At 40.3% G+C, this 26,121-nt stretch overlaps 1 protein-coding gene across 3 annotated transcripts in view; it reads left to right on the plus strand.

The window, feature by feature from the left end:
• The window catches only part of BCAP29 (B cell receptor associated protein 29), a 46,145-nt gene extending 21,278 nt beyond the window's left edge, over positions 1 to 24,867 (plus strand). For 2 of the 3 annotated variants that reach the window (XM_039247223.1, XM_039247224.1), the window contains exons 7-8: positions 16,914 to 17,014; positions 23,694 to 24,867. In XM_039247223.1, the coding sequence (XP_039103154.1) occupies positions 16,914 to 17,014; positions 23,694 to 23,729 (137 nt within the window). In that variant the 3' untranslated portion in view covers positions 23,730 to 24,867. Of the gene's footprint in view, positions 1 to 3,979; positions 4,030 to 16,913; positions 17,015 to 23,693 lie in introns of all 3 variants that reach the window. The other variant, XR_005530968.1, reaches the window with a different exon arrangement.
• The last annotated feature ends 1,254 nt before the right edge of the window (positions 24,868 to 26,121 follow it).

Here is a 26,121-nt window from a genome sequence, read left to right on the forward strand (position 1 = left end):
TTAATAACTGAAGAAAAGTCCATATTAAAAAACAATGGTACAGCTTATATGATGGGTGTGACAACAGGCAATATGTAATTAATAATATAATAAGAAAAAAAATAAAAAGGGCATCAAACTCTTAATAGCAATTATCTTTGGCATATACAAAGAACTTTTTTTTTTTTTTTAATATTTTTTATTTATTTCTAGGAGAGAGAGAGAGAGACAGCGTGAGCAGGGGAGGGTCAGAGAGAGAGGGAGTCACAGACTGAAACCGGCTCCAGGCTCCGAGCTGGCAGTCAGCACAGAGCCCGACGCGGGGCTCGAACCCACGAACCGCGAGATCATGACCTAAGCGAAAGTCGGACGCTCAACCGACTAAGCCACCCAGGCGCCCCAAGAACTTTTTTTTCTGGAGTTGAAATTATTTTTTGTCATGAATTTCTTTTACTTACACGGAGAAAAAGGTAAAAAAAAAAAAAAAAAAAAAAAAACCACTATAATGTCCAAGTAATCTAAGGCATTCAGTTTTTAGCTTAAATTATCTAATTGATTGACTCTATTCTCTACTTTGGGAGTAGATACTACATGTTAGAAGTTGTGTAACCTTTAGTAAGTGATCTGGGCACAGTACAAAACCTGAAAATACACTGGAACGTTCTGGTCAAGTCACTGACCCTTTATAGACCACAGTTTTCTCTTCTCTAAAATAAGGGAATAAGCTCATTAACCTCTAATGCCTGTGTTATCTCCAAATAACATAATTAAGCAAAAGTGACCACCAGGAACTGTTTTCATTGTGCCTTTTTGACCCTTCAAATTGTATTTATTTTTCATGAGAGAAAGCTTTTCACCATAAGTTACCTTTCTTCCAAACTGAAGTTCAGCAGGTGGTTAATTAAGCCATATTCCTCACAGGAGAAAAATGATTTGTGTAGGCTTAGAATCATTAGGACAGGGCCTGGCATGTTTTATACACCCATTAGCTCATAGCCCAAGTGTGTTCTGTGGAAAGGAGCCACAAATCTTAACCCTCTTGGGTGGGACATAACCATTTCTCACGAGGCTGTAGTGTGGCTGTTTGTTCAGAACGTCTCCTAGAACACTGATACGGAATAATAAAACTGCAGGAAAGGAGAAATGACTTAAGTGAAGAATGCATTATGTTCTTTTCATTATAAATAATAAGGAAATAAAAAATGAGAGTAGATTTTTAGAGCTTTTCTCTCCAAGAGTCTTTCCTTAGGGAATTAGAACACAAAGTAGTCATTATAAGGCTTACACAGGGTACTGAATTTTTTTTTTTCTTTTTTCTTTTATCGGAATTTCCATATACATAAATCCTAAAAGTCAAAAGTACTGCAAGGCTTACAATGAAAAACAGCAGTTCCCTGAGGACCATCTCCAGAAACATTCAACTCACCTAGCTTTTTCTTCTATATTCACCTCCAGGTTTCTAAATGCAATGTTTAGGTACCCATTTTTTGATCTGTCAGGGTATGGGATTTCATCTTTGACTGTCTTACATGGAAGAGAACTCAGCCCTCATGTCTTGCCCAACTCCTTAGACACACTTCCATTCCCTCATCACTCTCATATAAGCATCTCACAATTTTTATTACATTGTTAGGACTATGTATCTGCTATTCATCATTGTCATGAGGAGCCCTTTGCCTTTTTCCTGTCTTGGTATCCTCTTTCCTGGATTCCAAGTCTTCCATTTTTTATGTACGCTCTCCTTTTGGTAGAACGTATCATCTAGTAGAGTACATGAAAGGTAAACAATTTGAAGCTACGAATGTCTGAAAATCATTATTTTCTGAAAATAACTATCATTATTTTAGCCTCGCCCTTGGTTGAAAAATGTTGACCCTCAGAAATGTGAATGCAGTGCTCCATTCCCTTCTTGATTCTGTTGTTTCTGTTGACATGGCCAGAGCCATCCCTGTCTTTTTATATATGGCCTGTTTTGTTTTGTTTTGCCTTCTGGAAACTTGTGGAATCTTTCTGTCCCCAGAGTTATAAAATTTCGTCATGAGAGAGATTTTAGGAGGCAGGCAGAACCAACGAGATGGGGGGGAATGAGAGAAAGTAGAAATGTAAGGCAGCCCCTGGTTTCTAATTTGGTTGACTAGTTAGATAATACTGTAACCTAGATCAAAACCAAAAGAGATGTGGGGTGCTTTCTTTTATTTGGAGAGAGGGAAAGCAGATAAAATAAGTTCGATTATAAATATGGGTTTGAAGGGCCACGAGGATATCCTAGTGAAAGTGCCCAGAGAAGAGTTGGAAATACAAATTGGAAGCTTGGAAATACAACTTGTAATACAAAAAAAGGTCCTCTCAAGCTCAAATTTCAGCCATCATACATCTGGATAACTCTGATAGTTAAATCAAGGAGTTAATGGGAATGTCAAGGAAGACTGTTGACTGAGAAGGAAGAGATCTGAACACAGAACGCTGGAACATCCAAGTTTTGAGGATTAAGCTAAGAAAAATCACCCAGAGGAATCATGAGAGGTTCTACCTGGTAACGATTCACTTCCGGCCATTTAATTGTCAGTCACTTAACTAGTAGTAAAGATTCCCTGGATTCCAGTCAGATACCTCTGCTCTCCAGTGTGTATTAATAACATTAAGCCTACTGATGACCACGAAGGTTTTATTAATGCAAATGCTAAGTGTGTTCTTCTAAAATTTTTAAATATCTTTTAAAGATACTTTGAAATTGCAGGGAGGCATGGAGTGTATGAGAAGTGTGTGGCCAATGTGAGCTGGAGGGAGTTAGGGTATGTGAGGAATCTGAAGCCTGGGAAGCGGAGGCTGTTGTTGAGCTACGCTCCCTCCTCTCTCCCAGGATTTCTGCAGGTTCATCTGTTCTTCCAGATTTGAAAACTTCGTCTTAATTATTGACAAGAGATTACTGCTGAGGTCAAATTTATTTTCCCAGCACTCCTGAAGGTTTGTATTTCATTTCAAGAAGTCTTCACATGATTTTCCCTGAACTCCCTTTGTCCTCCACACTAGATTAATAGCACGTTCTTGGGCTTCATAGAATGTCCTCACAACCTTCATGAAGCAAATGCTCCTCGGCAGTTTTTTAGGGTCACTTCCTGGGATTTGAGATTCTGCAGATGGCCACATCTTCCTGAGGGTTGCATAGCAAAGGGATTTTAGCAACATGGAGTTCTTGCTCAGTTTCACCTATGACTCGTACCTGCCTCATACAGAGTACGGTGCTGGATGCTCTGAGGGACACCAAGGTGAATACACTGTCATCCAGCCTTCAAGGACATCTAGTGAGAAAGGTGGGTAACTGGTCACAAGAACGGGAGGCAAGGGACGTTAACTGAACTGAGGGCATAACGCAGAGGGCTGTTGTAGCACAGGAGAATGTGCTTCATTCTCACTGGCGGGGGTAAGGCAGAACTCATTTCCAGCACTTGCTCTCAGGTAGGCACAGAGGCAGCAGCACAGTGGTAGCAAGACACGTAGAGCCAGAAACAGTCTTGTACTGAATGTTTTGTCGACAAGGATTTAGATAGAGAAGAAAGAGTAAAATAACTCTCAAATGTGTAAGTGTCTTTATTAAAGAATTCTCTTGCACAGTTTGTTTAAAATGCCGAAGCATATAATATTTGGAAATGCGGAGCTTAAAGTTATTCAGGCTTCGTTTGAGACGAGCTTTTGAGCGCTGGCCTCTCTGGGACCCTGGGGAAGGTACTGACTGCAAGCTGTAGTTCTTCACGGAGTCACTGTATGTAAATCACAGAGCCCAGCGCCTGGTCTGTGTTCAAATTTAGGAAATCGCTAGGTTTTACCATTATTACTGTTGTTATTTCTGTCAGAAGAATTTCTAGGTTAAGTAGGGAATGACTGAAACCAGAAAAGTTTATTCCTTAATTTTCAACCTAAAAATTTTGTCAGACCTAATTTAAAGCATTTTCCTCAAGTTAAGGAATAATTTTTCTGACACTTTCTTACTTTCCACATCCAGGTAATACTGCCTTTTTTGGATATCATAATGAAAACGCAATCAAATTTAAGGTAAAATCTTTTACAGGCTTCTAAATTGAAAAAGAGTAAAAGACTTTTCAGAGCCTGTTCAGTGGTATAACATCCTATGTTAGACGTTTGAGCTGTTCATTTGCTAATTAAATCTGCGGTTGGTTTACAAAACCGAAGTAAATTGATAGCACCATTCTTTTTTGTGGGTATCTGGGGAAGATATTTGTTGTGTACAGGGTGTTTTATATGCCCAGTGTTTCCGAGTGACAGACACCAAGGAGATAGATTTCTTTTTGCTTTCGAAGCTGGAGCAAGAATTTTGCTTTAGAGGTTGCCTGATGGGGGCATTTCCATGTGAAAACCCACCCAGAGTCTCAAATCCACCTATCCAAAATTAAATTTGTCATCTTCTCCAAAGTGTTCCTGGATCAAAGCAATCAGCTAGGAAAATAAGCTGGGAAGTTAAAGGAGGAAAAAACTTTTTCTTCCTAAAATTAAATCTCCTTGCAACACCCCTTGTCTGGATAAGATAGCCTTTGTTTTTTCTATAAGGAAAATCGATAGAGTTAAAACAGGAAACTTTTTAGAAGGCTTCTTAAAATTTTCAGTATGATTTGGACCCTCCTCTCATGTTCTCATACTTTATTTTATAGTTCTTCTGAGTAAGTTTATAGTTTAAGAGAAACTGATAAAACTTACAAGTGTTGTTTTAGGATAAGGGCCAGCAAACTGTGGGCCAAATCCTGCCTGCTGCCTTGTTTTTCCAAATTAAATTGTACTGGAACAAAGCTACACTTACTCGTTCACATACTTCTGTGACTGCAGAGTTGAGTAGACTAGACAGAATCTGCATAGCACATAAAAAATATTTACTCTCTGGTCCTTTATAGAAATAGTTTGGCAACCCATAATTAAGGTCTTCAAATAAAGAAGGGTACCTTTTTCAGTTTAAATGAGGTGAAAAACTGATGCAGAAAAAATTATTTCTGCTGTCAATCTTGTTAAAAATTTGGTGTGCATCTCAGTGCTTGTTGAATATTGATCAGATAATTTAAGACAGTACAGATGCTTGGGTATAGTAAAGCTAGTGCTCTATTGATAGTCAAAGCAAATTGTTGACTCATCCTTCAACTCTCCTATATGACAAGTTGACGTTTCTTCCAGATTTCATGCATTGCTTCTGCTTATATATGAAATTGCTTTATAAAGCATGCCCTTCCCATAGCAGTTGTATAATCTCTACTTACACAGTGTCTTGCCTACAGTGTCCATCCTGATTTTTAAGTGGAATGCCAGCATATTAATATTGTTTAAAACTATCCTTTGCTAACTAGCAGAATTGTTTTCTTAAACGTATTACTTAGCAACCTAACTCACATTAATGGAAGAAGACCGTATGCATGGACTGGTGTTCCCTTTGCCAACACCACAGGCAGTGGGCTGATTTTATTTATGAAATTAGAAAGCCTGTTTATCAGTTCCCTGACCCAGAGAACCAGTAATTTTTGTAAATATTAGCATGCCTGAAGCCCATGTCTTTTGTAAAACCCAAAAATGCTTTTCCACGAACCCCATTCATATTCCCGTAGCCCAGAATGTATGCACTGGCAATAGTATATGCAAAGTAATCATTCATTTCCTCTTTGTTCTTTGCAAGAGAAAAATAGATCTTTATTTGGCTTTATTTATTAATGTTTACTGTGTGATGTAATTAGTTGCGCAGCTTTGCTTCCATTCCAAAAATGTCTCAATCCTCCCCTTGCAGAGTGAGCTGTTTTTTAAAGCGTATCCCCATGTGATCTTTACGCCTTTAGTATAGCTTCATCAGATTGCCACCAGAGAAGTTTTTTAGCACCAGAGATCTGATTTTATGCCTCTGAACTGTTTAGAACTCTTTCTTGGTTCTTACGCCTCTGCAGCTCTGCAGGACGGCACACACAATCTTCCGTGACCTGCTCCCACCGCCATCTCCAGCTTTGTCCCCCAGGCTTGTCCAATCTAAATTTTATAACTTTTTTTTTAATGTTTTATTTATTTCTAGGGGAGAGAGAGAGAGACAGCGTGAGCAGGGGAGGGTCAGAGAGAGAAGGAGTCACAGACTGAAACAGGCTCCAGGCTCTGAGCTGGCAGTCAGCACAGAGCCCGACGAGGGGCTCGAACCCACGAACCGCGAGATCATGACCTGAGCGAAAGTCAGACGCTTAACCGACTAAGCCCCCCAGGCGTCCCCAGTCTAAATTTTATACTCCTACTTTATTAAATATCGTAGCTGGTAGATCTTCTTACAGCGGTATTTCATTACTTTTCGCCTTTGCCCATGACTGCGGATCTCTGTCCTTCCTCCTTCACTCCCCCGATAGCTATGCTCATCCTTCAGCTCCAACATCACCATGTCTAAGAAGCCACCCTGAAATGCCCCTCCAGCTGGATCAAGTGGCCACCTTGTGGGCTTCCATATTGCCGCATGGTTGCTTATTTAACAGCTCACTCTGTAGGAATTATATTTTTATTCGTTTACATTTCTTACCAGATTCTGGGTGCTGTGAAGCTTAGGGCACGCCTAAATCAGTTCTGTCCGCAGCGTGCGTCATGTGTTCCAAACTTGGTGCCCTCTCTTCCCTTCTTACCCAGTTTAGAGTTCATGGCTTATCCTAATCATGTTCTTACTAACTACTCCTCTCCTTCATCTCCTTACTCCCTCACTTCTCTCTACTCCCTGGTCCCTCAAGGACCTAACCCTGGTAATAAGCAAATATTCATCTGTTTGGCACCTGCACCCAAACATACCAGCATTGCTAAACTGACCAACTTCTTGCTTTAAATAAATGGTCACTAAATTCTAAGGGGCCTCCATACTACCTGGCAGTCCTATTGCATTTCTCTAAAATCTCCTTTCCGCTCTCCCAAAACTATCAGATCTCCTTTCACTTTGAAATTCTAAGCTCACCCCATTTCATTGGGCACAAAAAATTAATCTGACAAAAAGTTCATCTTCTCACCGCCAACTGCCATCCTCCTGCAGCTGGGCTCAAGCTTTCTGCCTCTCCTTGGGTTCCAGTACATTCCGTTTCCGTCCCTCATCTAGTGCAGTGGGTCCCGACCTCAGGGCCTTTGTTTCTGCTGCACCGATTCATGTCATCTCACAAGCATCCTCTGCGATCTCCTCCCCGAAAAAATAAAAGCAGAAACTTCCGTCCGTCTCCTATTCCTCTAGTTACTGCCCCGTTTCTCTTGCTCTGCTCCTAACCCATTTTCTTATTTTCCTTTTAACTTTTTATTCAGGCATAATTTCAAACCCACAGGGAAGATGCAAGAATAATGTCAACACATTCCCTTATACCCCACACCCAGTTACCCAGTGATGACGCTTTACATTTGCCTCATCCTTTCCTCTCTCACTCTTCGTAGCGTTCTCTCACCTCTTGTTTGGATATTTTCCAGACATCACTTTTCTCCTTCTACGTTTGTGAGATGCCACCCTGTTATACGGAAAAATCTTCCTTTATCCCCTAGCTACTTGTTTAATCCATTCGGTGGGTTAGGATCCATTATGAGCATTATGCTTCTCGTTCAGATTGTCTCTGTTTTGGGCAGATTGTCTCGAGTCGGGTCTCGTATAGTTTTGTCTTGTCCCCGTGGTGTAAGCACTTGCTGGTGTGACAAGAAGTATTCCAAGTTCACCTTATACGTTTCCTCCTCCAGCTCTTGAATCACCATTTCTCCAATGAGCCTTCGTTCATCTAAATGGAGAAAGGTATTTGGAAAATAAGATCTGGATCGTGGATGTGCCCGTTACCACTGGGGCGTCGTTGCTGAGAGGCTCTGTCAGGCAGGCAGGACTGATAGAAGCTTCAATTCCCCCTCTGTGGAGAAACTCTTCCTGACCACCCAGTCGATGGGACTGCACCAGCAATCACCCTGCCGTCCCTCTGTCGTAACTTCTGTATGACACTGAGCACCTCGCCTGTCTCTGTGTTGTGTGTCTTCCTCCCCGATTAGCAGTGGGTTTTGTGAGAACACAGACCCTAGCTGTCTTTTCCCTGTTTCCTCAGCCTTCAGAAAACTGCCTCATGCCTACTGAGTTTTTGAACGAACACATGCGTAGGTAACTCCCTTGTCTTGGGACAGTTTCATCTGTGTTACAACTTCATCTTTTATGTCATGAACAACTGGAATCTCAGCAGTTAGAGACAAAAAGAAAAATCTTCTTCCTCCCGTCCTGGAGGAGACAGGAAAGATTTGCCATCACTGTTAAGGAGCTTATTCCCCACCGCCCTTCCGTATCAGTTGTGCATATTGACCCTGACATATGACTGCACAGCAGCTCTTATTATGAACCCGAATTCTAAATATTTAATGTATTAAGCCCATGTTTCTTTAATAGGATATCTGTTTTTCTGTTATTCACCTTCTCCCTTCTCGCTCACTAACTTTAAAGTATCACTGCTTGGTACTTGTCATTTGTTTTTCTTAACACATAGTATATAATACATAATTGAAAAACATCAAAAGATTTCATATAAAAGAAAATTTTATTAAATTTTTCTTAGAACAAAGGAATTAAGTATATGGTGTTTCATAGGCTTTTACTTATAGCCTAACAAATGTTCTATCCGATCCTGTATGGATAGAGTTTTGTTGTGTTCCCATTGTACTTTTTTCAAATATATTTTTAAAAGTTTATTCATTTTTGAGAGGCAAGGATCAGAGAGAGAAAGGGGGAGAGAGAGAGAATCCAGAGCAGGGATTGTGCCATCAGCACAGAGCCCAGTGTAGGGTTCAACCCCACGAACCATGAGATTCATGACCAGAACTGAAGTCAAGAATTGGACATTTAACCAATGGAGCCACCCAGGTGCCCCTAAATAAATTTTTTATGTTAAAACAGTTTAGATTTGGGGCACCTGGGTGGCTCAGTCCATTGAGCATCTGACTCGGTTTTGGCTCACAGTTCATGGGTTCGAACCCTATGTCAGGCTCCATAGACAGTGCAGAATTTGCTTGGGATTCTGTCTCCTTCCCTCTCTCTGCCCCCGCCCCCCCATAAGTAAATAAACTTTTAAAAACAATAATTTAGATTTACCAAAAAACAAAAAAACCCCAACAAGATTGTATAGAGAGTTCCCATCTACCCCACACTGAGTTTCCCTTATTACTGATGTCATATGTTAATATGGTATGTTTACATAATTAATAAACCAGTACTGATACATTGTAATGGACTAAATTTCCTGGTTTATTTAGATTTCCTTATTTTTCCCCTACTGTCTTTTTTCTGTTCCAGGGTCTCATTTAGCATATCACATTACACTTGGTAGTCATGTCCCATAAGGCTCCTCTTGACTATAATAATTTCTCAGACTTGCCTAATTTTTGACGATCTTGACAGTTTGGAGAAGTCCTGGTCAGGTGTTTTGTAAAATGTTTCTCTGTTGACATTTATCTGATGTTTTTCTTCTGAGTAGAGGAGGGTTACGGTATTTGAGGTGCAAGTCATAGAGATAAAGTCCCTTTTCATCACATTACATCAAGAGGACATACCAACATGATTTATCACTGTTGGTGTTGACCTTGATCACCTGACTTTGGTGGTATTTGTCAGGGTTCTCTCCTGTAAAGTTACCCTTTTTATTCCTTCTATCTGTGGTGTGTTCTTTGGAAGGAAGTTACTCTCCACAGCCCACACTTAAGATTAACAGTTACCTTCCCTGAGGGTGGAGTATCTACATATATTTGGAATTCTTCTGTGCAGATTTGTCTGTTTATCCTTATTAATTTATTCTTTTATTTATACCAGTATGGACTTAGGGGTATCTATTTTATACTTTGGAATATAATTTAACACTGTTTTATTATTTATTTTTATTACTCAAGTTCTAGCTCTCTGGCCATTGAGAGCTCTTTTATCTGGCACCCGTATCCCTTTGACATACCCCATGATTGTGGATTTGTTTTGTTTTGGGTTTGTTTTTTGTGTACTTCCTTGTTATCTGACACTACAGGATGCTCCAGGTTTATCTTCCAATATCTAGCCCCATTTTTAGAATCAATGTTTTAGTTGTTTGTTTTTTTAATTGAACTAGATTCTGTAATACTGTTTGGCTTTTGTTTTTAATTTTGAATTAGCATGAGATAACTTGTAACATGATTATATCTTTATCAAAATGTTTTTAAATGGTCTATTTGCTTTGTGACTCTCCAGCTATCTTGAATATTTTTTTTAATTGAAATACAGTGAACACACAATGTCACATTGGTTTCATGTGTACAACCGAGTAGTTCAACAACTCCATGCCTTATGCTGTGTTACAACAAGTGTAGCTGCCATTGATCGGTTCATCGTACAACACTATTACCAGGGACTATATTTCCTATGCTGTCTCTTTCATCCCCATGACTTATTTATTCCATCATTGGAATGAGTGTTTTGGTTTTTTATTAAAGATATAATTGTTTTTAGTTGGAACCAAGATTCCTGTCAGGTGAATAAAGTGGTACCTCATTGTTTACCTGACATTTATCACAATCTCGGGAAATGAAGCAGTTCCACACAAGAGAATTTTTCAGATGCTTAAAGCCTAGACTTCCTTCAAGGAACATATTTTAAGCACCTTCCGTATGCTAAGCACTGTGTTAGGTGCTCAGAACAGAGAGATAAGACACAGTTCTGTATCTTGAGTAGGCCACATTGTAGGGGAAATACACTTCACCGTGGTGGGTGCTGTACTGAAGTTGAGCTCAAGATGAAGTAGAAGTCAACAGCGGAGATTAAGGACAATTTCTTTTTTTTTTTTTTTTTTAATGTTTATTTGTGGGTTTTTTTGTTTTTTTTAATTTTTTTTTAATGTTTTATTTATTTCTAGGAGAGAGAGAGAGAGACAAGCGTGAGCAGGGGAGGGTCAGAGAGAGAGGGAGTCACAGACTGAAACCGGCTCCAGGCTCCGAGTTGGCAGTCAGCACAGAGCCCGACGCGGGGCTTGAACCCACGAACCGCGAGATCATGACCCGAGCGAAAGTCGGACGCTTAACCGACTAAGCCCCCCAGGCACCCCTAATGTTTATTTGTTTTTGAGAGAGAGAGAATGTGTGTGTGCACAAGCAGGGGAAGGGCAGAAGAGAGGGGAACAGATCATCCAAAGCAGGTTCCGTACTGACAGCCTGATGAGGGGCTCAAATTCACGAACGTCTAAATCCTGACCCTGAGTCAAAGTCATGCTTAACCAACTAAGGTTAATGTCTTGACAGTTTGTAAGGATAAATACTAGTTAGCCAGAGGCAATGGGAGCAAAGGAAGGAGGCAGGGAGGTGAAGGGCAACGAGCGAGGGTGTTTGAACAGAACAAGCACCTACTCGTTGCTCTCTCTCAAATAAATGAATATTAGAAAAAATAGTAAATTAGAGATGAGGGCAGTGGTAATGGAGGTGGAGTAGAGTGGATGGACTGATGAGCTGTAAGGAAAATAGAATCAAAAAGCTTATCAACAGATGGATGTAAGCTTAAAAGAGAGTGGGTGACAGTTGAAGCGATGAATAAAACAGACCTGACCTACATGTATCTGAAAATATAGGCATGTACCAAAAAAAAATAAAATAAAATAACTATAATATAATCAAAACAACTGGGGTGCCTGGGTGGCTCAGTTGGTTGAGCATCTAATCCTTGGTTTCAGCTCAGGTCATGATCTCACGATTCATGAGATCAAGCCTTGCATCAGGCTGTGTGCTGAGGGCATGGAGCCTGCTTGGGATTCCCTCTCTCTTTCTCCCTCTGCCCCTCCCTACATATTGGCATGCTCACTCTCTCTCTCTCAAAATAAACTTTAAAACACACACGCACACACCCCCCACACACACAGTTTATGTTCATTACTGAACCAAAGTTTGTGTATTTACTTTCCTAGTGTCTTGGAGGCATTACTGTAGATTACCGGACCGGTCATTGACCACTGGTGAAAGAGTGGTACATGTGAAAATTAAGTATTAAATTAAATAATTCTAATATATCACACTCTCAAGGTCTCAGAAATAGAGCCAAATAAACTGAAAAGAAACCAACACTGACTAGATGTGTGGAAAAATTTCAAATTAAAAATGGTTTCCTCTGGTGCAATCCTTGTAACTATTGTACAACAGCTAACTTTAGCTGTCTTGTTAATGCCTCTAAAAATTCTTTTCCGTTTCCTGGCAGAGCTTAGCTAGTAGTTCCCGTTAACTCAGGTAGACATCACAGTGATATGTGTACACAGTGTATTGGTCTCACGGGCTTCTCCTGCTCTGCTTACATGTCATTTTACACAAATACATCACACGAGCATTTGGGCTAACTACATGTCGCTATAACGTTAGTTGGGGTTATTCTCTATGTTAATGAATGGTGCGTGTGCCTCAGAAAGTTCTGAGTGACTAGGACGTAACCAGGTTTCTGAATCTGGCCAGTATTCTCATGAACTATCTCCACATTTCCATAAAGCCACCAGCAAATGATAGCAACTCTTTTTTGCAGATGAGAAACTTCAAATAGTGACTTAGCTATATCACCTCAAACCTCCTTGTTTAATAATGTCTTTCCTATAAATGCTGCCTCCAAAATAAAATGATTCAAGATGAAATCAGCATATGTAAATGTCAGATAACAAGCTTATATAATCCCTTAGTCACGAAGGCAGTTCCACAAGGAGGTACAAGGCATCTAAAACAGAATATTGTAATTTTTATAAAACAAGAGATGGAGAAAGGACTGGGAAACAGTCCAAAAGGACAATAACAGCCTCTCTTAATTGGAGTGAATTAAATAAGACAGTTTATTAAAATTAGTAAGATAGCTGACTAATATCTACTGAAATACAAAACAAAATAGGAAACACAGTTCGTACCTTGGCTTGATAAGCACCAAAAAACCACATTTTGCCTGCATTTGTTTTGTCATAGCTTCATACTTGTAGTAATCAGGAGAAACTTCTAGATAGGCTAGAAAACCTGGAAAACCTGGAAAACCACTTTAATGTTTTCTATGTATAGTATCATATCATCTGCAAATAGTGAGTTTTACTTTTTTATTTTCTAATTTGAATGCCATTTCTTGGGGTGCCTGGGTGGCTCAGTTGTTTGAGTGTCTGACTCTTGATTTCAGCTCAGGTCATGATCCCAGGGTGGTAAGATTGAGTCCTGTATCACGCTCCACACTGAGCGTGTAACCTGCTTAGATTCTCTCTCCCTGTCTGCCCCTCTCCCTACTCGTGTTTTCTCTCTCTCTCTAAAGGAAAAAAAAAAGAAGGAAAGAAAAGAAAGAGAAGGAAAGGAAGGAAGAGAGAGAGAGAGAAGGAAGGAAAAAAGGGAAGGGAAGGGAGGGAGGAAAGCAGGGAGAAAGGGAGAAAGAAATGGGTGTCTTGCTTACTTGTTGTGGCTAGGATTTCCAATACTATGTTGAATAAAAGTGGTGACAGTGCATCCTTGTCATGTTCCTGATCTTAGAAGGAAAAATCTTTTTATTGTTGAGTGTGATGTTAGATCTGGGTTTGTCATATATGATCTTTATTATGTTGAGGCACATTTTCTTTGTATCCACTTTGTTGAGATTTTTATCATAAATGGATGTTAAATTTTGTCAAACACTTTTTCTCCATCTGTTGAGATGATAATATGATTTTTATCCTAAATTTTAATGTGATGTATCACATTGATTGATTTCAGGTATTGAACCATCCTTGCATCCCTAGAATAAATCTTACTGGATCATGGTATATGATCATTTAAGGTATTGTTGATTCAGTTTGCTAATATTTTGTTGAGTATTTTTCCACCTGTATTTATTAAGAATATTGGCCTGTAGTTTTCTTTTCTGTTGTGTCTTTGATTTTGGTACCAGGGTAATCCTAGCCTCAGAGGATGAATTTGGAGGTTTTCTATCCTCTTCATTTTTTTAAATTTTAAATTTTATTTTTTTGGAATAGATTGAGGAGGATAGGGATTAACTCTTCTTTAAATGTTCGGTGGAAATCATCTATGAAGCTATCTGGTCCTGGATTTTAGTTTTTGGGGAGTTTTATTACTCTGGTTTTACTACTAGTAATTGGTCTATTCGGAATTTCTATTTCTTTCGGATTCAATCATGGAAGATTTTATGTTTATAAAAATTTATTCATTTCTTCTAGGCTGGCCAATTTGTTGGCATATGATTTTTAATAGTCTTTTATAATCCTTTAAAAGATAATAGTATTGTTACTTTTTTTCATTCCTAGTTTTATTTGAATCTTCTCACTTTTCCTTGATGAGTCTGAGTAAAGGTTTATTAATTCTGTTTATCTTTTCAAAGAACCAGCTCTTAGTTTCATAGATCTTTTCTGTTGCTTATTTAGTCTCTCTGTCACTAATTGCACTCTATTATTTTCTTCCTTCTACTAACTTTGGACAGTGTTTGTTCTTTTTCTAGTTCTCTTAGGTGTAAAGGTTAGATTGTTTATTTGAGATTTTTCTTGTTTTTTGATGTAGGCCTGTATTGCTATAAACTTCCCTGTTAGAATTGCTTTTGCTGCCTCCTGTAGATTTTAGAACACTGTATTTCCCTTTTTATTAATCTCAAAGGGTTTTTTTTAATTTCTTCCTTGATCTCTTCACTGACCGTTGGTAGTTTAGTAGCATGTTATTCAGCGTCCATTTGTTTGTGTTTTTTCCAGTTTGTTTTTTTTTTTTCTTGTCATGAATTTCTACTTTCCTACCATTGTGGTCAGAAAAGATTCTTCATAGGATTTCAGTCCTCTTTAATTTATTGAGACCTCTTTTGCAGCCTAACATGTGATCTGTCCTGGAGAATGTTCCATGTATACTTGAAAATAATGTGTATTCTGCTGTTTTTAGATGGAATCCTCTCTATGTATTAAGTTCACCTGGTCCAATGTGTTATTTAAGACCAGTATTTCATTATTAATTCTCTGTCTGGGTGATCTACCCATTGATGTAAATGGATGCTGCAGTCCCTACTATTGTATTATTTTCAGTTTCTCCCTTTGCATTTGTTAATATTTGCTTTATATGTTTAGGTGCTTCTATGTTAGGTGCATAAATATTTAGTAATGTTATGGATGGATGGATAATGGAAAGCCCTTCTTTAGAATGCTGACTGGTAAATGTGGATGGAATGATGAAGTTGGAAAATCGCCAGTATGCTACCATCACAATAAAGATTGGGTTATTGGTTTAAGCAAGAATTTTTTTTTATAAAAAAGTTTTTTAATGTTTTATTTATTTCTGAGAGAGAGAGAGAGACAGTGTGAGCAGGGGAGGGTCAGAGAGAGAGGGAGACCCAGAATCTGATACAGGTTCCAGGTTCTGAGCTGTCAGCACAGAGCCCGACGCGGGGCTTGAACCCACGAACCGTGAGATCATGACCTGAGCCGAAGTGAGGTGCTTAACCGACTGAGCCACCCAGGAGCCCTTAAGCAAGACTTTTCAATGGATGCTAACTATGAGGGGATAGTTTTCACAAGGAACAGGATACTTACATAGTCTTGTCTTCCCACCCACTGCTTCTTAGTTTACAAGGAAGAAAATAAGTATAAAATGGAAAAACCTGTCAGAGGCAGATGGGTCTCTCAATGTGATATCTTGAGAGACAGTCAGCGTCATTTATGTCATATTTGTATGTAAGGTAGATGCATAACCTGAATTTAATCATGAGGAAACATCAGACAAAACCAAAATGAAAAACATTCCATTTAAGAAAAAAGTGGCCTCGGGGCATCTTGGTGGCTCAGTTGGCCAAGTATCTGACTTCAGCTCAGGTCATGATCTCATGGTTTGTGAATTCAAGCCCTGCATCAGGGTGTCTGCTGTCAACACAGAGCCCACTTCAGATCCTCTGTCCCCGCCCCTTCCTTTGTCCCTCCCCAGCTTGCTCTCTCAAAAAAAAAAGTGACCCATATTTAAAATGTCAGTGTCATGAAAGGGGAGAGGAATGCAGGGGGTTGGCTAAGGAACTATTCCAGATTGAAGGAAACCAAAGAAACGTGACAACATAATGCTAATCGTTGATCTAGGGCTGGATCTAGATTCAAAAAAAGTGATAAAAACCCATGATTGAGACAATACCCAAGATTGGAATATTAATGGTAGATTAGATAAAAAGTACTGATGTTAAATTTTCTACGTTTGCTAACTGTGCTCTGATTATTTTAGAGAATACCTTTGTTCTTAAGAAATACACAATGAAGGGGCGTCTGGGTGGCTCGGTTGGGCGTCCGACTTCAGCTCAGGTCATGATCTCACGGTTCATGGGTTCGAGCCCCACATAAGGGCTCTGTGCTGACATAGCTGACAGGCTCAGAGCCTGGAGCCTGTTTAGGATTCTCTGTCTCCCTCTTTCTCTGACCCTTCCCTGCTCACGCTGTCTCTCTCTCACAAAGAAATAAATAAAATATTTTTAAAAAAGAAATACACAATGAAGTAGTAGTTTTTTAATTTCTTTAATTTTTATTTTTTTTAATGTTTGTTTATTTTTGAAGAAGAGACACAGAGCATGAGTTGGGGAGGAGCAGAGAGAGAGGGAGACACAGAATCTGAAACAGGTTCCAGGCTCTGAGCCGTTAGCACAGACCCCGATGCACGGCTCGAACTCACAAACTGTGAGATCATGACCTGAGCCAAAGTCAGACACTTAACCGACTGAGCCACCCAGGCGCCCCAAGAAATACACACTGAAGTATTAAGGAGTAAAGGGGCATGATGTCTGTAACTTATTCTCAAATGGTTCTAGAAAACAGTTGTGCGTGTGTGGAAAGAGAATACAGTAACACATGTACTGCATCTTAACAGTTGGTGAATTTGAGTAAGAGCTACAAAGGAGTTTTCTATTTAAATCTTGCAACTTTTCTGTAAATTTAAAATTATTTCAAAGTAAAAAGTTTTTAATTCTGTTCCATGTTTTCCAGCCCTTTCTAAGGCACAGAATGATGTGATGACAATGAAAATACAATCAGAGAGACTTTCAAAAGAATATGATCGACTTCTGAAAGAACACTCAGAACTTCAGGTGGGTGACACCTACTTTATGGACCTAAGTTTTTTGAAATAGTAATCACTAAGTCAACTATTTGGGTCATTTGTCCTTCCCAGATCAAGAAGATGTACTCAATCCTGGCTCTTTAAATTTTTTTTTTTAATGTTTATTCATTTTTGAGAGATGGAGAGATACAGAGCATGAGTGGGAGAAGGACAGAGAGCAAGGGAGACGCAGAATCCGAAGCAGCTCCCGGCTCTCAGCTGTCAGCACGGAGCCGACGCGGGGCTTGAAACCATGAACCATGAGATCATGACCTGAGCGAGCCAAAGTCGGACCCTCATCTGACTGAGCTGCCCAGGTGCCCCTATCCTGGCTTTTTAAAAATGATGAGAGAGGGGCGCCTGGGTGGCTCAGTCGGTTAAGCGTCCAGCTTCAGCTCAGGTCATGATATCGCAGCTCGAGGGTTCGAACCCCACGTCGGGCTCTGTGCTGACAGCTCAGAGCCTGGAGCCTGTTTCGGATTTTGTGGCTCCCTCTCCTTCTGTCCCTCTCTTGCTCATGCTGTCTGTCTCTCTGTCTGTCTCTCTCAAAAACTTAAAAAAAAAAAAAAAATTTTTTTTTAAATGATGAAGGAAACCAGATTTTTACCGAGAGGATGAAGATGAGAATATCACATGAAAATATAAGTAGTTGTCACATAGAGAATTACTGACATGCTAGCTTATTGCATTCTAGTTTTAGTAGGATTTTAAGCAAAAGAACTGAGCCACAAAAATGGCAGCATTGAAAAACAAGCTGGTCCTGTAAACAGTTCGGTGTGCTGTGGGCCATGCTGCTCTGCGCATGCCAAAACACGGTCACAGCCTGAGCCCCCTGCTCACTGCCGCTCGCCCCTCCCAGCGCCTTTCTCTTCCGCTCCGGGCCAGCAGAGTCCGTGCCCTGCCCGCATCCACGCTTAGCTTCACCGTCCCTCCCTCTTGGTTTGCCAGGCCCTGCTCTGAACTGATTCCCAGCCACTCTCTGACCACACGTCGGAGAATTCGGGGAGTCGCCGTTCCTGAGGCAGCACTGGTCCTGCCCGTCCCTCCTGAGATGGAGGGCCTCTGCTTCTCCTCTTTCACGTTGGGCTTATCCTAAGAATTTGGCAGCTTTTAGTACTTTTCAATCAGTCTTTTTTTTTTTTTTTTTTTTAAGTTTATTTATTTTGAGAGAGAAAGTATAAGCAGTGGAAGGGCAGAGAGAGGAGAGACAGAATCCTAAGCAGGCTCTGCACCCTCAGCGCAGAGCCCAGTGTGGGGACTCGAACTCCCAAACCGTGAGATCCTGACCTGAGCTCAAGAGTCGGACACTTAACCACCTGCACCACCCAGGTGTCCCTCAATCAGGGCTTTTTAGCAATTACAACTGTGCAGTTATGAAACCCTGGTCCCAGGACTCAGTTCACTGTATCTTCCTGGTCATCGTATCTCCAGGGTCCCGCACGTCATCTGGCGAGAAGCGAGCAGATACTATACCCACAAGCCTTAGAGTCAGACAGACCTGGGGTGACTCTGAGTCTCCTACTGTGGGATCCCCAGCAGGTTAGGGTACCCCTCTGCAGCCGACTTTTCTTCACCTGTAAAACCAGGATAATAATAGCACCTGGTCCACCAGGTTGTGGCTAGAATTAAATAGAATGTGTGGGGAACTTAGCACTGTGCCTGGCTGATAGGAAACACTCAAGAAATGTTACCGGTTACAATTATTATCATCAGTATACATTCCTCTGTCAGAGTTTTGCTCTAAGAATGACTTATTCTCAACCAGCCACTTTGGCCTTGATTTAGGAATCCAGAGCGCATTTATGATCTGGTAGCCCTAGTTGAGTTGCATGTTTGATTTAACCAACCTTTGACAGTAGGGCACTCCAGAGAAGGGTGATCCCCTGTGTGCCTCAGACCCAGGCCCCGGAGAGCCCAGTTCACATGGTCCGGAGTAGACAGTCAGCTTCTCAACAAGACCACCTTTTCCCCATCTCTGAAACATGGGTCCTGAAATTGCTGACTTCACCATGGCAGGATGAGTATTTCTCCAGGGCGTCCTTCAAGATCTGCCATGGAAAATGAAAGAACACTTCAGAAGCCTTTTGCCTATAAATAGAACTTTTTTCTCCCCTCCCATTTGTGAGGTCAAAAGGATGCATATCCCACCAGTGGACTTTACCGGAATGCAGAAATGTTTAGATCCCTGAACGGAGGAAAGAGAAGCAGGAATATTCCCTCATTTTGTTACGGCCAGTGGCGATTGCTGAATGTCCCTGCTGTGGTAACAGCTCCTGATTCTCTTAATCCCTGAAGAATATATGTGAGAATCTATTTTCTCTCCCCTCCACAAATCCCTTCTTCTTGGAGCTGATGCATTCTTGTTAACAGATGTTAAATAGTTTCTCTGAGTAGTCCCTTCCCACGAAAGTAGTTTTTATACCTATTTCTTTGAAAAATGACCCATCCCAGATATGCCAGGTGCCATGCTGAGAGTTGGGCCTTGTACACTACTGCATGTAATGTATTGATCCAATTTCTTCTTTTCTTTTTGAAATATTTAATGAATGACCTTTATTGAAGATCTGCTTTAGACCAAGCACTTAGCTAATGGTTTCCTGTGTTTTTCTATTTACTTTTATCATAGCCCACTAAGTTAAAATATTTTAATACCCTATTTTGTGGGTGAGAGAAACAAGTCCCAGAGATGTTATATAATGTACCTAAAGTCACTGAACTAGAAATTGATAGGATTCAAAGTTGAATTCAAAATCAGGGGCGCCTGGGTGGCTTAGTCGGTTGAGCGTCCGACTTTCACTTAGGTCATGATCTCGCGGTTCGTGGGTTCGAGCCCCGCGTCGGGCTCTGTGCTGACTGCCAGCTCGGAGCCTGGAGCCGGTTTCAGAGCCTGTATCTCCCTCTCTCTCTGACCCTCCCCTGCTCACGCTGTCTCTCTCTCTCTCTCTCTCTCTCTCCTAGAAATAAATAAAAATATTAAAAAAAAACAAAATCAGGAAATCTTGGGGCGTCTGGGTGGCTGTCGGTTTAGCATCCGGCTCTTGGTTTTGGCTCAGGTCATGGCCTCTCGGTTCATGAGATGGAGCCCCGTGTCAAGCTCTGTGCTGACAGCATGGAGCCTGCTTGGGATTCTCTTCTCCTCTCTCCCTCCCTCTCCCTCTTCCCTGCTCCCCTGCCCGTACCCTGCTTGCACTCTCTCCCTCTCTCTCTCTCTCTCAAAATAAACAAACTTAAAAAAACTGAAATCCAAAATGTGGAAATTTTTCTCCCGCTGCCCCATCATTAGGAACTCTGCTGTTTGGCCTGTGCTGGTCACTGGCCTGTGCTCTTGGATCCATAGTCTTCCCACTTCTGCTCTACTCGATCTCACAGAGCTGCATTTCCCAAGCTGCCTTCGGGGCAGGTTCAGCAATGGGAGCCCTAGCAGGGGACTGAAGGCAGGGGCAGCAAAGCCAGGGGCTTCCACCCCCCACCCCTACCCCGCTCTGTTTCAGGGGCATCTGCAGCAGCAGCCCGTATCTCTCTGTGGCCCCAATACCCACGGGGTGGCTTCCACGGGGTGGCCCTCGCCCCTGGGATCCAGAACCGTGTCTCCCCTTGTCCCTGCAGCCCAGAGAATGGCGGTGGGTTTGTACTAAGCCCTGAGGCACTCTACCGCACACTCCAGTGCACCTATTGCTTCATCACCTGTAAAACCAATTTCCCATAATAAATACCTGTTTGAATTTAAAAGAAAAAAAAAGAGAGAACCATACTTTGCCAGTTCTGCAAACCTCAGGTGGATGACTTGATACCCATGCACTTGGCTTCTTCATTTCTTAAGTGAGGATTATGATACTTTATGAGCATTAAACCAGATCCTGTATAAGGCACTTTAAGTATTTTTAAACAAGAAAAACTCTACCCCTACAAGACACTACTGGTTATTTCTTGATTGGACACATTTTTTCCCACTCAGCCTCCATTGTCTGGTATGAGAACTTGTAGAAGATTCTGTGATTTAAGTGTCATTAAATGAGTCCCATTTTCTTTGAAAACTTTGATACTCACTTTCTGAGTGCTACTTGAGAAGCAAAATGATTGTTGCAGGCCATCTATAGTAAAATGCTGTATCGAGTTGTCTTTCGTGAGTTCCACTTCTGTTGTCAAACCAACCTTAATAATTGACTTATATCTTAATGTTCTTGGGAAATTTAGCTGTCTCAGTATTACATAGTTGATTTACTTCAAATAAAATAATCATAAAATGACTTAAACTATTAAGGAAATAAAATGACTTAAACTATTAAGGAAATACAGATGGAAGAGGGGAAAGCTGGTTTCCTACTGTAAACAGACTCCACTTTGTATTTTTTAAATCCATTTGAATTTCCCCATCTGGTCTCCTCCCTGTTACAAATACTAAATAAATATCAGAAAACAATCTCTTCAAGATAGAGCCTTTGGCTCTCCTTGTTTGCCCTGGCTCTCTTCTGGAAAGGAAAAAGCAACACTAAGGCTTATGGGCAGCACAAACCCATCAGCACCTGGCAGTTTTCAAGTCTCATTTTGGAAAGTCACCCTCACTTGAGGAATAACCCTCACTTGTCCAGAATAACAGCTCCAGTAAAGCTGTGACCTTCTTCATCATCATGTCCACTTTTATTTTGGATAAGTACAGGATCACTTCCTTTTTTAAAAATTGAAGTATAATTAACATACAGGGTTATATTAGTCTTAGACACATATAACGATTCAACAGTCTGTACCGTTTTCGTTGCTCATCACAAGTATACTCTTAATCCCCTCACCTACTTCCCCTGTCCCCCACCCGCCTCCCCTCTGGCAGCTACCAGTTTCTTCTCCACAGTTAAGACTCTGTATGTTTGTTTGTTTCTTTTTTACTTTGTTTTCTCAAATTGCACATATAAGTGAAATCATATGGTATTTGTCTTTCCCTGTCTGTCTTATTTTGCTTAGTATTATACTCTCTAGGTCTATCCATGTTGTTGCAAATGGCAAAGTTTCCTTCTTTTTTATGGCTGAGTAATATATACATATACACACACATATATACACATACACATGTGTATGTATATATACACATACACACATCACATCTTTTTTTCCTTTCACCTGTGGATGGATGTTTGGGTTGTTTCCATATCATGGCTATTGTAAATAATGCAGTAAACATGGTGCATGTATCTTTCTGAATTAGTATTTTTGTTTTCTTTGGTTAAATACCCAGTAATGGAATACCAGGTCATATGGTACTTTTATTTTTAGTTTTACTCTTTTCAGAGTGGCTGCACCAATTTCTTTTTCTACCAACAGTGCATGAGGTCTCTTTTATCTCCACTTCCTTGCCAACACTTCGTTATTTCTTGTGGTTTTTCTTTTAATCATTCTGACAAGTGTAAGGTGATATCTCATAGTGGTTTTGATTTGTGATAATCATTCTGACAGGTGTAAGGTGATATCTCATAGTGGTTTTGATTTCCCTGGTGAGTGATGTTGAGCATCTTTTCATGTGTCTGTTGGCCATTTGTAGGTCTTCTTTGGAAAAATGTCTATTCAGGTTCTCTACCCATTTTTAACCGTATTAATTCAGTTTTTTGGTGTTTTTAGGTTTTTTTGGTGTTGAGTTTGGTGTTATTTTTGAGAGAGACAGCACATGAACAGGGGAGAGAGCAGAGAGAGAGGGGGACAGATGATCTGAAGCAGGTTCTGGGCTGACAGCAGAGAGTGTGAGGCGGGGCTCGAACTCGTGAACCATGAGATCATGACCTGAGCCAAAGTCTGCCGCTTAACCAACTGAGCCACCCAGGCGCCCTGAATAAGTTCTTTATATTTTTGTATTAACTTCTTATCAGATATGTCATTTGCAAATATCTTCTTCCATTCAGTAGTTAAAGCTGTGATACTTATCTAAAGTGGTAAGATATATATAAGCATGTGAAAGTGGTGCCTTATCCTTCAAAATACTTCCTCTAATCCTGTCTTCTGGTTTGGTTGCTTAATGTTAACGTTACTTAAGTTACTCTGAAAGCATTAATAAATACTCAGCCTGGACGAGAGCTAGATGAACTTCTCATGTACGAGCAGTAACACTGCAACTCCATTTGATGCGGTTTTCTTTCCTCAGTGTAGACTTTGCTTTCTCGAGTGCAAATGATCTCTGAAGGTTAATTTCTTCCATTTTCCTTCAGTTTTAAATGATATTTTATAGTCCTCTTGTGATCAGCAAAGAGTATAATTTGAGAAGTCAGTTCTGTTGGCAAACATCTGCATAACACGCACACGCACACACACACACACTCGGCCATCTCATCTGGGTTTTTGTTTCCCCTCATTCTTTTCTTGCCAAAAATCTTAATTGGGTCGGTAAGAGGGGAATTTTAGAAATTTTGTTTTTCTGGTATAACCTGTGAAGCAAAAGCAAAGTAGATTAAGGCAGAAAAACAAATGAACTTATCAAGAGTATTATTTTTCCCTCTTTTTCAAGTAAAACCCACAAACTTTTTTTTTTAAGTTTGAAACATTCTCAATCCCTATTTTCATATTTGATTCTTCTCAGAACTAATAACTATACACAGAAAGGAGCACATTTTAAAAAACTCCTTGTCGTACCAATGAATCTGTTTTTCATTCTTGGCTATACCTACCTGAGTTATTTGTTTTTCTTGCAGAATCGTTTGGGGAAAGACAGTAAGAAAGGCCTGTGAACTTTGAAAGAAGATGGTAATACACCATGTGAAGATGACAGACTTGTTATCATGTCAGCATGTAGAACAATATAAGATTCAGTCCAGTAAAAGCTACTGTTTATGACCAGCCAATAATTTTTTTAATGCCACATATAGGCTGTTACCCTAGCGGCGTTGTCACAATATTTGATGATATTTCAGATATATTGTCAAGTCTGTATTCCAGCTCTTCTGTAAAATATAAGCTTGTTAAGCGCCTTCTTAACAGTAAGAGGAAGATATTAAGTAAGTAAAGTAAAAAGTAAGATATTAAGAGGAACACTGGTAGACAGTGACTGCTTACCAATAAAAGGAAAAATTTATAGCCAGTTGACTTCCAAAATTAGATTTTTAAGTTGATGAAATCATTAATAGCCTTAAAAGCTGTGATATGTTTTCGGTCATAATAATCTGTTTAATCAGATGACAGTAATGCTGATGTATTTGAAAACAATATTCAGTGTCAGCAGATTTGTCCATAGATTAAATAAGGACAGATGACCAGAAGTAGTCATTATATATATGGGGAAGAGTCATGAAGAGCAGAAATATAAAAACATGACCTTAGTTGTTCTTTTTTATAAGCCTGAGGGTACTGTAGTTTACTCTTGTAAGACAGCTACGCTGATAATTATATTTTTGTTACTGTGCTTCTATATCTGTTGGACTGTTTCTGTTGACATTTGTGTTAACACCACATAATAAGTAGGCATTATACCTTTTTAAAATTCATCTGGTAATGAAGTTTACATCTATTTGCATAACTGCCATACACTGAACTTAAAATTATTTTACAACCATGTGGAATTCTTGACTTAGAAAGCTAACGTAGAGCACATCCAAAGAGCAGTGTTTCCTGTCGCCGTGAGAGTTACTAAGCCTACAGATGTTACCTCCAACATACGTACCCTGGGGTCACAGTTTCTCTGCGTTGTGTCTGTATTCTGAAAGCTAAATATTAAGTACTATTTTTCCATTCATACTCCTTTAGAATTTCCTTTAGAACATGACAGTGATCATAATTATATTAATATGATTCAGTCGTTCCAATGTTTAGACATGAAAATCATCTTCCTTGTCTCATAAAGACCTAAGTATAAAAAGAAATGGAAAATAATGACTGGAGTTTTTACTTTCCTGATATTTGTTTCATCCTTTGTTGTTTCTTATTTTAGCACCAACTTCATGCATACTTAATTTTTTCATTGTCACGTAGATGAAATGAGCGAATACATAAGACTTTTATTTCAGGTATAAGTCAGGAGCTACTGCTGGCACACAGACATGTAGGAGACATTTACCAGGAGTGAGCGATGGAGTTAGACCAGATGGGCTGACGGCACCGTGAGTAAGGGAAGGGGCACCGCAGGAGGAGGGAGCTGAATAAATGACAGCTCAGAGTATCGCTGTGGAAATGGCCGCGGATAAATATGATGGTAGCGAGCATTCGTGGCCTGGCCTCCCACACCAGAAATCAAGACTAATGACAAAATAACCAAGAAGTGGAAAATACCCAGCTGTAGAATTGGCAGGACTGATACCAAATCCATCCCAGCTTTACACCACTAATTTAGCTGTGTGATTTTGAACAAATTATTCAAACTTGCCAGACTTCCATTTCCTCATCTCCAAAATGGGAATAATAATGTTTTAGGTCAGGATTACTATGTACACTAAGATAATACAGTGACCCTCAAAACTTTTTAGACCTCACAGCAAGAAAAGCCTGGGCACCCTTTGAAGAGCATGAAGATTTGAAAGACTGCCAAAAAGCCCTTAAAAGCGTACCTTTAAGTAATCTTACAACCCTCTCAATTTTAGAAATCTGTACCCCGAGGCCTTAAAAGTTTGAGCAGTTTCCCGAAAGCGTGGACGGTTAGATTCAGGGCCAGGATCAGAGTTACTCCAGTTCCCCAGATACTATTCTAGTGTTTGTGCACAACTTGATGATAATTTGCTAAACAAAATATTGAGATTAGTATTATCCAGGATTTGAACCAGGAAGCTTGGCTCCAGAGTCACCGTAACGAGCTGCCTCCCAAGCTGTGCTCATTAGTTCCTGTTCCACCTCCTTACCACCCACGGGGCTTAACAGATTCTGTCGTTCTGAACAAACACGTGTTCTGCAGAGGTTCTGGACTCCAGGAAGTAGCGCTTAAGACGTTCTAAGCAAGCGCTCTAGACTTTGGCATGAATCATCCCAGTTGCTGGCCTGGCTCTATCTTGGCCTTAGTACTGGTGACTGTGTTACCCTAACCCCCAGTCTAGAGCCTGGAGTTTATCTGCTCTGATACTCTCCTGATGCCCCCAGCCTGCCTGGGCCCCTACCAACCCAGGCTTACGGTTCCAGTGCTGGTCTCTGCTTCCCTCT

The sequence above is a fragment of the Hyaena hyaena genome, unplaced genomic scaffold (assembly GCF_003009895.1).
Source record: "Hyaena hyaena isolate Hyena2069 unplaced genomic scaffold, ASM300989v1 scaffold_294, whole genome shotgun sequence".
Taxonomy (NCBI): domain Eukaryota; kingdom Metazoa; phylum Chordata; class Mammalia; order Carnivora; family Hyaenidae; genus Hyaena; species Hyaena hyaena.